The sequence below is a fragment of the Impatiens glandulifera genome, chromosome 7 (assembly GCF_907164915.1).
Source record: "Impatiens glandulifera chromosome 7, dImpGla2.1, whole genome shotgun sequence".
Taxonomy (NCBI): Eukaryota; Viridiplantae; Streptophyta; class Magnoliopsida; order Ericales; family Balsaminaceae; genus Impatiens; species Impatiens glandulifera.
In genome coordinates this window covers 44,172,702-44,187,810 of record NC_061868.1, presented here as the reverse complement: position 1 = coordinate 44,187,810, position 15,109 = coordinate 44,172,702, and the positions used below count along the sequence as shown (strand labels likewise).

Genomic DNA, 15,109 nt, shown 5'->3' with positions numbered 1-15,109 from the left:
ACGGCCGGTAATATGTTAATATTTTATAATTTATATTAGTTATTTTATAAATAATTTCTATATATTAATTATTTTTAATTTAAATTTAAATTATATTTTATATAGATTTTTTTTTAAAATATATATAATTTATATTTATTATTTCAATAATATAATTAATTATAACATATTTATAAATATACATATGAAATATTATTATAATATATTATATTATAAAAATTAATATAACTATAACATAAAAGAAAAAATAAAGAAAAATATATAATAATATAGTACAGAGATTTAAAAATAATAATAATTAATTAATTTTATATTTAATTTAAAATTTTAATTATCAATTCCAGTTAAACCGGTTAACCGACTTGTACCAACAGAATTAACCGCTTTGTCAAATAACCGGAACCGGACCTTTGAATACCCTATCGTAAAAACTAGTTTGTGAGATTATTGAGATGTTTATAGAATTTTATTTAATATTTTTTTATAAATTCTCTAAATATTATATCGCTGTAATTTTAATCATTAAATTATTTAATTTATCTATTAAAATATTATTACTTTGATTTCTTATTAAATTTAAAATAAAATAAAAAAATATTTTAACCATTAAACCAATTAAGACTTAAATAACATTATTTATTTATTTTTTTATCAAATGAAGTTTTTTTTAAAGAAGTAAAAACTAAACTTATAATTAAATAAAATAAATAACCAACTAAGTTAAATTATATATCTCTATATATCTAGTGTAAAAATTAAAATAAAAGTTGTATAAGTAACCATATACACCCATTAATGTTGATTTCAATTTGTTTCTACATAATTTACAACTGAGTTAGTTATGGTAAAAAGGAGGATTCATTTTGATTTTTAGTCATCCATGATTCATATTAACATTTCTTTAACCTTTCATCTATAACTTGTAACATTACTTTAATATTTATCAACAAAAAAGTGTATTAATAATTTTTTTTTTGTATAATATGATTTGAAAATGTGTCAAAAAAATTATTTATTTATTTTATTTATTTAAATAAATATAATTTTATTTTATCACAATTTTCTCATCAAATAAATTTAACATAACTATTATTTTAATAATTAAAAAATATATAATTTAAATACAAATTATACAATAAACACTTTTCAAATAAATTTGGTTTGTAATCTACTATATTTAACTTGTTTGAAAAAATGGTTTTTGTTAATCTTTCTATTTTAATTTTCTAAGAAAAACAAGCATTGACGTTTTTAATATTAAAAGTTTAATTATCAATCATAATTAATAAATCATAACTAATTAGGCAAGTTGCCGAAGCTTAGGTTCCACTTCCAAGCCTTTTGGAGTTTGGACTATAAGATATTTAAGTAAATAATTAAAATATATATTAATTAATATTTTAATCTCCACTATATATTATTACAATTTCTTTAATTCAATTTAGATTTTTAACTATCGTCAAAATTAATTAAGACAAATTTTAACATTTTAAATAATATATATATATTTCCACTATACTATGACTGGGCTGATTGTTGAAGTCTACACTCTACAGTACATACAGAAACGGAAAATCGGCAAAATGAAGCGAACGTAGAACTCGCCGGCCGGCCGGATTTCGTTTATCAATTCTTCATCTCACCGGAGTTTGGCCGCATCGATCAACAATCAGTTACTGTCAAAGCGACCTCCGAGACTTGGATCATCACCGATTGCTAAGCATCTTCTATTTGATCGAAACGCTAGACCACCAATGGAAGGCTATGAACTGAAGGCGGAGACAGATGGTTCAGCCACAATCTCCGACGACAGCGACGGTGCCACCACCGATACCGACGTTGATGCTGCCATTGGCTCCATCTCTCCCCTAGCCTCTACTCCCTTCTCCGAAGGAGAGAAGGTTCTCGCGTTCCATAATAAGCAGGTGTACGAAGCTAAGGTGCAGAAAAGTCTTCTCTCTCAGTCTTAACACATATGTGTATATATATATATATATATATATATATATATATATATATATATATATATATATATATATATATATATCAATATTATAGGGTTAAGAGTTGAGACTGCTTGCTTTATTATTAGAATGGCCTAGATATGAGATGATGTTTGTTCTCTATTCATCAAGTGATAGATATGTATGTGTGAGTTTGACACTGTAAGAATAGAAGAATACCTGAATGGTTGTATTGTACATGGAGAGGAAGATAACATTCTGCAATGAATATGATAAACTTGCTTTAGGGTTTCCACAATGGTTATATTGCCTAAGAATGTAATGTATATAGATTCTCTATTCACTTTATCTGGTAGATGAGTTTATACAATATGATCTTTGATTTCTGTTGGTAATTCTATGCTGAATTCTATTGGTTTAGTCACTTCAACAATGTGTTCTGCTATCAGGTGCATGCTCAGTTAGTTAGCTCTTCTTGTTTGGTTGTAGCAACCTTATATGTTTATTTATCTGCAAGATGAAAGATATTTAGCTCTGGCATCTCATTATCACCGATTATAGTTCTTGGATTTTGTTTGAAGGTGCAAAAAAAGGAATTTCGGATGAAGGAGTGGAAGTACTTTGTTCATTATCCGGTAAGTTATTATTCTTTTTTGCTGCATGTTTCGGTTGGATACGCAATTCAAGTCATGACACTTCATTAGTACAAGCTTTAAATTTTCGTAAAAAATAACTACCCTTCTATATTTGGGTAAAGTTCAGAGAAATCTAGAGTGCTAGATCTTTCATTTGTCTGTAAACTGGCTTTTGGTACTCAATATATATAGATTGGTTGTGTTTTAACATTTCTATTCTAGTAATCAAATTGTCTTTCTTTGTGTTACAGGGTTGGAACAAAAAGTGAGTACAAATCCTCTCATATTTTTGCCTTGGAAGTCCCAGGTTGGTTTCTTTTTAATGTAATTTGGTAGCCGTTTGATGAGCTTTGAGTACAATGGGCAGTTGGGATGAATGGGTGGGCTTGGATCGTCTGATGAAGTATACTGAAGAAAATTTCCAGAAGCAGCAAGTTCGCCTTGGAAAACAGAGAATCGACAAAAATGAGAAATCTGTGCATGGATCAGAGAACAAACCTAGAAATACCACTGGTTAGCCGATGATTGTTGTTGTTTACTATTATTAGCCTTGAGTAAGCTGCATAATTTATTTTTTATTGATACAGTTATCAAATGAAATTAGTATTCCATTTATTTACTTTCCATACTTGTCCTTTGTGAAACACATGTCAGGGTAGAGAGTAAGTGTCTCTTGTCATGAGAACCTGATCATGTGACACTAGTACTTTTAGTTGTCTTGAGGGACAGTTTACTTGTTTTCTGTATATTGAATGTGTTTGATTTTACTGATGGAATTGATTTTGACCTAAAGCCATCTAGAAATGATTATGCAGTGCCAAGGAGCAAGAAGCGGAAGAACGATTCTGTTACAAAGGTACAGCTAAACCTTATTGAATGAAATTGCTTTTTGGACTTCAGTCATATCAGTTAATTTAGTATATCAAAATAAACACTCAAAAGTTGGATGTTGTTGAAATTCTGATTCAGCAAAAGAATTCTTTGGTGGAATTATCTTCTTAAGCCATGTCATATTTTAATGGGTAATATCATTTAATGTAATCCTAAATTGTAAAGTAGTTAATCATATTGCAGTTGGGGTTACTGAATAGAAAATGAAATTGTATTCTATGTTAAGATGATCAATATCATTTAATGTCATCCTAAATTGTAAAGTAGTAAATCATATTGCAGTTTGGGGTTTCTAAATAGAAAAGGAAATTGTATTGTATGTTAAGATAATTTATAAGATAATCTGAGCTCTGGAAATACTAAATTAGTTATACTGTATGATTTATAAGATAATGTTAGACACTCTGGAAAATAAAATTGGATGTTTCTTGTATTTTACACCTGAAGAATTAGCAAGAAAAGTCAGCTCACAATTTATCATTTGTCAGGACAAAGGCACAGGGCTGTCCGGGAAGCGAGTGCTCTTCCATATTCCATCAACATTGAAGAAGCAATTAGTAGATGACTGTGAATTTATAACCCAATTGGGCCAGGTTTTTATATTCTCTTGTAGCATCTTAGTTCTTTAGCTAACATGGGATAATATTTTGTTATGTTGAATAATAATATTTCTAACACTTTTTTTTGAAATGGTCCGAATACGAAGAATCGAACTCATAACCTTAGGACATGAATTTTTGCGCTATAACACTGAGCTAACAAGTCTTTGTACTATCTTTAACACATATATTTACACTATTACCATCATTCATATTTTTCTCTTGTTAGATTATAGTAATGTTGTTGTTATCTTGTAGATGTATTAATGAAGATTATTACTAATGTTGCTATTTTTATGGCTTTGAGAAAAGTTTATTTTTCAATAGGAAAATATCTAGTAGCATGCATTAATAAGTGTGAATTTGATCTGTTTACAGCTGGTTAAGCTTCCGCGAAACCCCAACATCAACAACATATTGGACAAATACCTTAATTACAGGTTAAAGAAAGATGACAAGTATGTCTATATTGTGGAACTCCTTTCATTTTTTACTTCTCCGAAGTAATTAATACTGTATGTATCCACCATTGTAATTAAGTTTGCAATATAATTTTGTGGGTGAAGATTAGCTGATTCTGAGAGGGAGATTCTAGACGGGTTACGATGTTACTTTGATAAAGCATTGTTTGCCATGCTTCTCTACAAAGATGAGCGTCAACAATACGAGCAAGCAACAGCCGACAATATTGCTCCTTCTACTGTGTATGGTGCAGAGCATCTATTAAGACTTTTCGGTATACTCCATCTTCTTCTTCTTCTTTGTTAGAGTTTCGACATACTGAAGTAATATATGTGGCATTTGCAGTAAAATTACCAGAAATCCTAATTCATGCCAACATTGAAGAGGAAACTCTGCAAGAATTGCAGCAGAGACTGCAGGATTTTCTTAAGTAAATATTTATTCAATGAATAATTTAAAAAAATATTTAATGGGGGAAATGAAATATAATGGTGTTAATTTGGTGCAGATTCTTGCAACAAAACCAGGGGTCCTTCTTTGTGTCAACTTATCAGGCAAGAAGAGAAGGTTCTCATGATCACAAGAACTAGTAAAAACAAATATGTGCATACAACAACAAGAAGACAGACAATGTTGTAGCATCCAACAACTAATGTCGGTAATCTTACCCCTTTCCTTTTCTATTTTAAAAACTATATATTGTGTGGATTGTAATTGTGCGGTTGCCAATAGTAACTAGACTTTGGGTCAATATCGAGTAAACTATTAAATCTCTACACTTTGGGTCAACTTCAGGTTCAAAATATGTATATATATATTTATATTTCAAAATGTGTAGTTTTTTTTTAGTTAGATCATTCACAACGAATGAATCTATTAAAATTTTCATTTCTGGATAAGCTCTCTATGTACTAGACAAATTTGATGACTAACTTGTTATATCTTTTAATAGTGGTTTAGTTCCTAAGTGGGAATCTAATTGGGTTGTGACTTAATCTACTTTAGTAAATAAAGATGCAATAACATGGGGATTATTATTACATACAATCACAGCAGAGGTGGTTGAACCTCGTTAAATTTTGTGTTTTTACTTGTTTTTTCTATAGTTTTAGATTAGTGTTTGTGCGATTTCTAAGAGTGGTATTAGAGCCTAAACAGAGGGAAGATAAATCAAATAGGAATTTGATTTTAGTGAGACTGAGTTGCGGAATTGGTTCAAGACGAAGGCATAGTACAAATTCTTATTCAGTCGTATAATTAGATTTGTTAGATTCATTTAGAATAAGATTTGACTAGAAGAAAGGTTAATTTGAACAACAATTCAAGGACAACTCGAAACAAGACCGTCTTAGTAGAATTATAGTTCGATCATAAAAAAAGAAGAAGCATAATTTCAATAGTAGAAGGAATGTGAAGTCGAATTGAAGTTCGACAAGTTTGATATTGAGAAGAAATGTGAAATAGAATTACAATTTGATCATTAAAAGAGAAACAAGTTTGACACACAAGTTATAGCAGAGAAAAGGTAGAGATTCTATTAAGAACATACTTTAAACTAGTTTTAAGTATGAGTATTAAGAATAATTTAAGTCTCTTATCTGTAGTGGTTCTAATAAGCTTAAGTTTAATAATGATTTAATTTGTGTATTCCAATAAATAGAAACGTGATAACTTATGCTTATTTAAACAATTATTTTATGAAATATAGTTATTGATTGAATCTACTTAAAATTATTTAATTTGATGTGCAGAAATTGAGAGAAATTTAATAGTCCTATTATTTGAAGGTCCCTATTTAATCGATAGTGAAAGTATGGGGATTTATTATTAATATTTTGTGCTTTATATTATTAAAGTTGCTCCCTATTTAAAGAATTTTGTATCAAGTTTTAATACATTTTTTCACTAAAAAATTAAATGACATTTATGATTCTTGATGCCAAAAAATAAAAAGGACAAAATTTCATAAACAAATGTTTTAAAGTGGATCAATCGATCCATTTCATAAAAATGCGAAATTTGGTAAAGATATATATGATTCAAGGAAGTTAATCATCTCCAACGGTTGGTTCCTCCTCCTTTAAATTTAGGGCTTCAACTATTCATTCTTCTTCTTCTTCATCTTACATTAATGGAGCTGCTTTCAATAAGAAGAAAAAGCATTTGACAGTTTATTCTGATTCTCATTCTCTTTCCAAGTTCCCATATTGACTAAACATTGATTCATTCATATGATATGATGACTACTCTCCTCCTCCTTCTCCTCCATTGTTACTACTAATCATATCCCTCCATCTCCGTTCTTCTTCTTCTTCTCCATCCCTGACATGTAGTTCCTGACTTCATTCCTCACCATATCCTGCAACACTGACATGAACTCTCCACTAAAGAACTGCTTCTCTCTCCCTCTTGTCTCACTACTGAACCCGCCGCTCGAGCACGATACAGGCCCCCCCGATAATGACAGGCTCAGGGAGGTTGAAGGATCATTAATGGCTGCTTCTGGTCTGGAGAATAATAACGACGAAGGTGGTTTAACAAGTTGAGACGACGACGACGACAGATTGTTGTTCGAATCGCTCAAATCAGAAGACGCGGAAGGGCTACTTGGATTGAAGTACAATCCAATGCTGGCCGATCTCTTCAATGGCTGCTGCTGCTGCATCAAGACGTTGTTTTCGTCAACGAAACTGATATCAGTACCACCGGATATTGAACAGCACTTGCGTTTCAGTGTAGAGTTCCAGTGATTCTTTATCGCGTTATCTGTCCTGCCAGAAAGAAGACGGGCGATTGTGGCCCACTTATTACCGAACCTGGAATGAGCTCTGATAATCGCCTCGTCTTCCTCCGCGGAAAACGGTTGGTGCTCCACCTGCGGCGAGAGCTGATTACACCAGCGTAGACGGCAGGATTTTCCAGAGCGTCCAGGAATGGATTTGCTGATGAGTGACCAATTCCTGGGGCCTAGTGTATGAACTAGGGTTTGTAAAAGGTCGTCCTCCTCAGGAATCCATGGTCCTTTGATCCGATCCACGACGACATCTTTCGATGATGATGAAGACATCATATATATAAGTAAATGAAGAAGAAGAAGGATGAGTATGTATATATATATATATATATGGTTTTGAGAGTGGAGGTGGTGGTGGGAGTGACGGGTGGTTATATGCCGTTGAGATGGTGCAGGTAGTTACTTAACAAACAGCTGTCATGGACACGCGGCATCAACTGGCCCGGCCCCTCCTCATCCTCTCCTTTATTATTATTATTATTTTCAAATTTTGACTGCTTTCGAAGAAGATCATATCTGTCCTTCAAAATCTCAAGTATCCCAGATTCAAATCCACGGTTTAATATTCTTTAATGCATCTTTTAAATAATTATTTATAAAAATTTAAATTATAACGTTTTAGTTTATACTATCCTCTTTTATTTATAAAAAATATAATAATATATATATTATTATATAATATGTTCTAATTGATTAATATTTAATAATTTTGAAAACTTTTAATTTCTCTCCTACAATACAATTACTTGATATGAATTTGGTCTAATTTATGTCTATTTGCAACAGTTGATATGAAATAATATTGAGAATAAATAAAACCAGAAAATGCAGTTAAAAGTTAAAATAATTTTATTACTGAAAGTTAATGAAAGAAAATTAAAAAAAAAGAGAGAGAGAAAGCCGTGCAGATGTACGGCTGGGGGTTGGCGGTGGGGTTAATGGATAGACTTTTGACTCAAAGCCAGCCTGTCTTCTTTTCCTATTATAATTTCATGTTTCTTTTTTAATATTTTTTTATTATTATTTTCATTTGAAAAGAACAAAAAATATTACATTTTATTATTATTATGACATGGCACTAAAGGACAAAATTGGGTTGGGATCGAATTTTTAGCGTCCAGTACAATCCAGCCTGTAAAAACTGCTACTGAGACGCAACATCTAACGGCCCGATTTGCATTCTACACGTGCCGGTCCCACGTGCTCCCCTCTCCCTCTCTCCTCTTGCCAACTCCATGTAATTATTACCTTTAATATTTAAAAATCATAAAAAAAAATAACATTAAGGCAGTATTGTTGTTATTTGATTATTATCATTATTAAAAAAATAAAATAGTTTATTTATATTTTGCATTAAAAATGAGATTGAATATTATTATTCTAAATATACAAAATTTGTAAAATAATAAAATTACTGTGCTACAATAAATTGTATAGATAAAACTTTTTTGACAAATAGTTTTTATTTTATTTTTTGTCACTTCTATCAAATTTAATTACCAAACATAATTAAGTTCTTGTAAGGAAAAACATTGCTTTGAGTTTAGAATAGGGTAGTTGTATTAAAAATACTTGTTCCAATTAAGGTAAAATAAAATTGAAGTTTTCTCTCATTATTATTTTTATTTTGTAAATTTCATTTTTATTGTTTTTTTATAAATAAATTTAAAATTTTAGACATACTAATTTTAGAGTGTTATAACTATAAGCTAAAAGTTTAAAATAGAGTATAACTTTCTCTAGATTTAATAAAATAGTTGTTCAATTAAAAAAATTATAAAGGTTCTTATGGTCTTCAAATAATTTGTGAATTAAGTATAACAGGATAAATAAAATCATTTTTTTTTTAATTCAAACTATAATCTAAATTATCTTAAATTGAATCTTCAATTCATTAATTAATATATTAAAATATTATTAATAAATTACAAATAAATTTATATAGATAATAAATACTTTAGTTTTATCCATACTTACAAAAATAAAAAATAAAATCACAATCACAGTACAATCTAATTCAGACATTTTGTCATTATAAATTTTGTATTTATGAGATGAACTAAAAATTGCAAGTCTCTTCTGAAGGACATAATTGTATGGATTATATATATTAATGATATATATATAATCTAAAGTGGGATTAAGTATATTTAAATAATTCATTAAATAATCTAGTATGGTAGTGCTTATAAAAAAATGATAAATTAATTGATTAAAAGATAGAGAAAAAACAATAAATTATTTAAATAATTATTCACATCTAATATATTAGTCAAAAGTTAATAGAGGGAGGAGGTATGTAGGTCTTTGTTTAGCCAGCTAAGTAATAATAATCACAAGTTCAAATAAAAACAAAGCCTTAAAAGTTAAATTATAATTAATAAATTATAAAACTATATTATTTCTGTCAAATATAAATTAAATAAAGTGAAAGGAAGCTTCCTCTCATGTAAGTTAAGAACGTGATTCTCATGATAAATTATGTACACTCAAATTATTGAAGTGCTTAAAGCCATAAAATAACAATAATAATATAATACACTTCTTTAAGCTATTATTGAAATGAATTAAAACAAAAATAATGGCATTCTCAGATGTTATTTGAGTTCAAGTAAAAATATTTGGATAAATTTATTTAAAATTATGTCAAATATGAATTAGATTTATTCAGCTTATTTAAATTGCTAACTTTTAATATTTAATACATTTAGTTGCTCCAATTTATCATATTAATTTATTTATAATTTATTTACTAAACGCTCATGTAAAATTTATTATATCATATTATTGACGTTATGTGACTAAACTTGTCAATTAAAAAAAATATGAATGTTGTAAATTTTTGTAATATTTTCCAGCATTCTTAATTGTTTGTAAGTTTTTTAATAAAGATAAAATAAAATTAATTTAAATAATTATAATTAATGAATTAACTGATTAAATAGTTGAAAAAAATATAATTTATTATATATTTTGCTCAAATAGTGTGTAAATATAAAGGAGACTAGTTGCAAAAATAATAATTGTAAGATAGGGTTGGTTAATACAATTTATTGTTTTCATATTAAATCATTTTCAGATCTGGTTAGTTGGGCTAGTGAGTGAGAATATAACTAACTTATAAGCTTCTATTTAGATTCTTAAACCTTATGGTCTTTCCCAACAGCCCACATTATGAGGCCCACATATTTTCTCCATTAGTACAAACTATTAAAATATGTATGGAGTTTTTCTAAACAGATTTAGGAAAAATACCATACTGCTTTAGTACTTAATTGATAACAATTAGTCTAATTATACTAGAGTGTTGGGTCAGCTCATTTGACAGCTGAGCCTAACAAATTAATAAAGCCCATTAGGACATATTTAATTAAGGAAAAAAAAACAGCAGTTTTAGATTGGTTTTTCTCTCTCTCTTCCAGCAGTTCTTCCTCCATTGAAGCAGCAGGTTCTTCTTCTGATTTCCTTTATCTCTTCTCCATTTGGTTAGCCATCTTTAATGATGATGATAATGTATGTGAATGACAAGTTAGGATGAGGTCAATTGATAACTTTTGTTAGATTACCTATAGGTTGTATTGAACTACATTGTATACCCATTTGATATAGTGGATGATTTAAGTGGCCGAAGTGTCCCGTGGTTTTTACCTAATTTGGGTTTTCCACGTAAAATCTTGGTGTCCTGCTCTCTTTTTCTTTGATTGTTTGATTGTTTGATACTCAATTGTTTTGGCTGCCTATTTGATTACACAAAAGGGAAAAAGAATTGTTAGGCCTTGTTGTAGCTTGTTTATTTCTAAATTGCTAAACAGGTGCTATTATTCGATTTCTCCAACAAGTGGTATCAGAGCTGAGTTCGTTTGGTGGTGATTCTTGTATAATTCAAATGGAAGAATCGTTAAGCAGTAATGGAACGATGATCAAACTCACAGCTACCAATTACACAATCTGGAAGTCACGGATGGAGGACTTATTGTGTAATTATGATTATGAAGACACTATTTTGGGTGATAAAGGCAAACCAGAGGCTATGACAGATGGAGATTGGAAGAAGCTGAACAGAAAGGCAGTTGGTAAAATCAGGCAATGGGTTGACAACAGTGTGTATCAGCATGTGGCTACTGAAGTTAATGCTTATAAGGTGTGGACTATTTTGAGTGAGCTGTATGAGAAGAACAACACTCAAAACAGAGCATTTCTATTTAGGAAGCTTTGCTCGTTGAAATATCAAGATGGGTCTTCTATGTCTGAGCATCTAAATGCTTTTCAGGGGATTCTAAATGAGTTGGCTGCGATAGGAATGAAATTTGATGATGAGCTTCATGCTATGTGTTTGATTAATTCTCTGCCTGATAGTTGGGAAACACTTGTGGTTTCAATTACCAATTCTGTTCCACAAGGTAAGCTCACTTTGAAAATGATGAAAGAGAGTGTGCTGAATGAAGAGGCTAGAAGAAAAGAACAGGGCTTCTCGACTCCAAGTCAGGTGTTCGTGACTGAGAAAAGGGGTAGAAGTAAAAGTAAAACTCCAAAGAATCGCAGTGGCAGTTCAGACAGGTCACGGGGAACATCCAGCTCGAGAAAAGAGATTACATGTTATCATTGTGGCAAGCCAGGACACAAGAAGTATCAGTGCAGATCTTTGAAGCGGGAACAAAAGGAGAATAAGCAAGATGGAAGTAGTAAGGTTGCAGATGTGGGTGGTAACGACATCGATATTGTTTACGACAATGATAGTATCAACCTTGTTTCTCAAGATACACAATGGGTGGTAGACTCAGGTGCTTCTTATCATGTCACCAATCGTTGTGATATATTTTCTTCTTACACTAGTGGACAGTTTGGTTCAGTGACGTTGGGAAACCATGTTACGTGTAAGATTGTTGGAAAAAGAGATGTCTGTTTGGATACTAACACTTCGTGCAAGCTACTTTTGAAGAATGTTCGACATGTTCCTGATATTCGGATGAATTTGATCTCTACTGGTATTCTTGATGATGAGGGCTATCATAGTTACTTTGGTGAAGGAAAATGGAAACTCACTAAGGGATCTTTGGTGATAGCTAAAGGAAAGAAGGTCGGTTCTCTTTATGTGACAGAGACTAAGTCTTACGGGGGAGAAGCAAATGTAGTTAATGATTGTTCAGTACAGCTTTGGCATAAGAGACTTGGTCACTTAAGTCAGAATGGAATGCAAGTTCTCTCCAAGACAATCGATCTCCAGGGCTTAAAGTCCACAGATTTGAAGACATGCACAGATTGCTTAGTTGGTAAGCAACATAGGGTTTCCTTCAAAAGTTTCTCTCCATCTAGGAAGCCCAATATCCTAGATATGGTTCACACAGACATATGTTTTATGGATTCATTGACTTTAGGTGGTGCTCATTATTACATCACTTTTATCGATGATTGCTCAAGGAAGGTGTGGGCATATTGCTTGAAGACTAAGGATCAAACATTGGATTACTTCAAGTCGTTTCATACTGAAGTGGAGAGAGAAACTGGGAAGAAGTTGAAATGTGTTCGTTCGGACAATGGTGGCGAATACAGAGGACCATTTGTGGAATACTGTAAAAGTCATGGGATCAAGCTTTTGAAGACTGTGCCAAAAACACCTCAACAGAATGGAGTTGCAGAGAGGATGAACAGGTCTATCAATGAGAGAATTTTGTGTATGTTGTCTCATGCTAAGTTGCCAAAATCCTTTTGGGGAGAAGCAATGAAGACAGCGGTTGATCTGATAAACATTTCACCCTCAAGTCCTTTAGATGGCGACGTTCCAGAAAGAGTATGGAGAGGTAAAGACGTCTCTTATGATCACTTGAGAGTTTTTGGTTGTAAAGTGTTTGTTCATGTTCCTCGAGATGAGAGAGCTAAGCTTGATAGCAAGACAAGACAGTGTATCTTTATTGGGTATGGTCACGGAGAATTTGGGTACCGATGTTGGGATCCGGTTAACAAGAAACAAATTTGAAGCAGAGATGTGGTGTTCTTTGAAGATCAGACCATTGAAGACTTTGAGAAAAAGGAAAAGCCGAAGTCTACAGAGAATGAATTGCCTAACAATGGTAGGATTCGTACACCACAATCACAGCCCAATGATGTGGAGAATGCCCAAGTTGAGGTTGATGAGACTCCTTTAGTTGATGCTGAGCCAACAGAGGAAGCTGAACAAGATGATGATAGTTCTCTAGAGCCACCTGATGATCATCATATTAGAAGATCTAGTAGGCAGCGACAACCTTCTAGTAGGTATCCTCCCAATGAGTATGTGATGTTGACTGACGGGGGAGAACCAGAAACCTATCAAGAAGTATTGTCTCATGAAAACAAGAACAAATGGTCGGTGGCAATGCAAGAAGAGATAAATTCCTTGCAAGAGAACGAAACTTATGACTTGGTGAAACTTCCAAAAGGAAAAAAGACTTTGAAGAACAAGTGGGTATTCAAGTTGAAGCACCAAGAGAATAGCTCACAACCTCAATACAAAGCAAGGCTGGTTGTGAAGGGCTTTGGACAGAAAAAGGGGATTGATTTTGAAGAGATCTTCTCACCGGTTGTGAAGAGGTCATCCATCAGAGTTGTGTTAGCATTGGCTGCTAGTCAAGATTTGGAAATTGAACAACTGGATGTGAAGACTGCATTTCTCCATGGTGACTTGGAGGAAGAGATCTATATGGAACAACCTGAGGGTTTCAAAGTTAAAGGTAAAGAAGATCTTGTCTGCAGGTTGAGGAAAAGCTTGTATGGGCTCAAGCAAGCGCCTAGACAATGGTACAGGAAATTTGACTCTTTTATGGAAACAAATGGGTACAGTAAGACTACTTCTGATCATTGTGTTTTCATCAAGAGATACGGTGTTGATGATTATGTTATTCTTCTGCTCTATGTTGATGATATGCTGATTGTTGGGCAAGATATTGCGAAAATTGAGAAGCTCAAAAGGGAGTTGAACAAGTCTTTTGCGATGAAGGATTTGGGTTCAGTGAAACAGATCCTAGGCATGGAAATCACAAGAGACAGAAAGAACAGAACACTTTGGCTATCACAAGAGAAGTACATTGAGAAGGTACTTGAGAGGTTTGCAATGAAAAATGCAAAACCGGTTTCAGTTCCACTTGCAGGTCATTTCAAGTTAAGTTCTAAACAATGTCCTACAAGTGAGAAAGATAAAGATGAAATGAAGAATGTACCTTATGCCTCTGCAGTTGGTAGTCTTATGTATGCCATGGTATGTACAAGACCGGACATAGCACACGCAGTTGGTGTTGTTAGTCGGTATCTCTCCAACCCGGGAGAAGAACATTGGTTGGCTGTTAAGTGGATTCTCAGATATCTTCGAGGCTCTTCGAAAGCACGTTTATGTTTCGGAAGTGATACTCCTATTTTGGAAGGTTTTATAGATTCTGATATGGCGGGTGATGTTGATTCAAGAAAATCTGTATCAGGTTTTTTGGTTACCTTTGCAGGCGGTGCTATTTCGTGGCAGTCAAGGTTACAAAAGTGTGTTGCTTTGTCTACTACAGAAGCTGAGTATATTGCAGCTACTGAGGCATGTAAAGAGGTGTTATGGATGAAGAAATTCCTACAAGAGTTGGGCCAAAAGCAAGAGAAGTTTACTTTGTTTTGCGACAGTCAAAGTGCCATTCATCTCTCAAAAAATTCAGCTTTTCATTCGAGATCCAAACACATCGACGTGAGATATCATTGGATACGTGATGTGCTTGAGGCAAAAGAGCTGAACTTGGAGAAGATTCATACAAG

General features: G+C 32.1%; 2 protein-coding genes across 3 annotated transcripts; one reads left to right on the top strand and one right to left on the bottom strand.

Annotated features, from left to right (window-relative positions):
* Positions 1–1,540: 1,540 nt before the first annotated feature.
* Positions 1,541–5,369, top strand: LOC124945127 (protein MRG2-like). Of its 2 annotated transcripts, none has more exons than XM_047485508.1 (10): positions 1,541–1,940; positions 2,546–2,599; positions 2,851–2,864; positions 2,967–3,112; positions 3,415–3,455; positions 3,979–4,083; positions 4,468–4,529; positions 4,656–4,825; positions 4,897–4,981; positions 5,060–5,369. In XM_047485508.1, the coding sequence occupies exons 1-10, from the start codon at positions 1,755–1,757 to the stop codon at positions 5,139–5,141; spliced, it is 945 nt and encodes a 314-aa protein (XP_047341464.1). In that variant the 5' UTR covers positions 1,541–1,754; the 3' UTR covers positions 5,142–5,369. The 2 variants fall into 2 exon arrangements, with proteins under 2 accessions (XP_047341464.1, XP_047341463.1); XM_047485507.1 differs by having other exon boundaries at positions 1,543–1,940; positions 4,468–4,547.
* A 1,250-nt stretch (positions 5,370–6,619) lies between these two features.
* Positions 6,620–7,621, bottom strand: LOC124945128 (transcription factor MYB44-like). Its single transcript, XM_047485509.1, has one exon. It carries the CDS (start codon positions 7,619–7,621, stop codon positions 6,833–6,835), a length of 789 nt encoding a protein of 262 aa, XP_047341465.1. The 3' UTR covers positions 6,620–6,832.
* Between the last annotated feature and the right edge of the window lie 7,488 nt (positions 7,622–15,109).

Coding starts and splice junctions, on each gene's coding strand:
- LOC124945127 (XM_047485507.1), top strand. CDS start 1,755: ATGGAAGGCTATGAACTGAAGGCGGAGACAGATGGTTCAGCCACAATC. Junction 4,084..4,467: donor TTATAACCCAATTGGGCCAG/GTTTTTATATTC, acceptor ATCTGTTTACAG/CTGGTTAAGCTTCCGCGAAA. Junction 4,548..4,655: donor AGGTTAAAGAAAGATGACAA/GTATGTCTATAT, acceptor TTGTGGGTGAAG/ATTAGCTGATTCTGAGAGGG.
- LOC124945128 (XM_047485509.1), bottom strand. CDS start 7,621: ATGATGTCTTCATCATCATCGAAAGATGTCGTCGTGGATCGGATCAAA.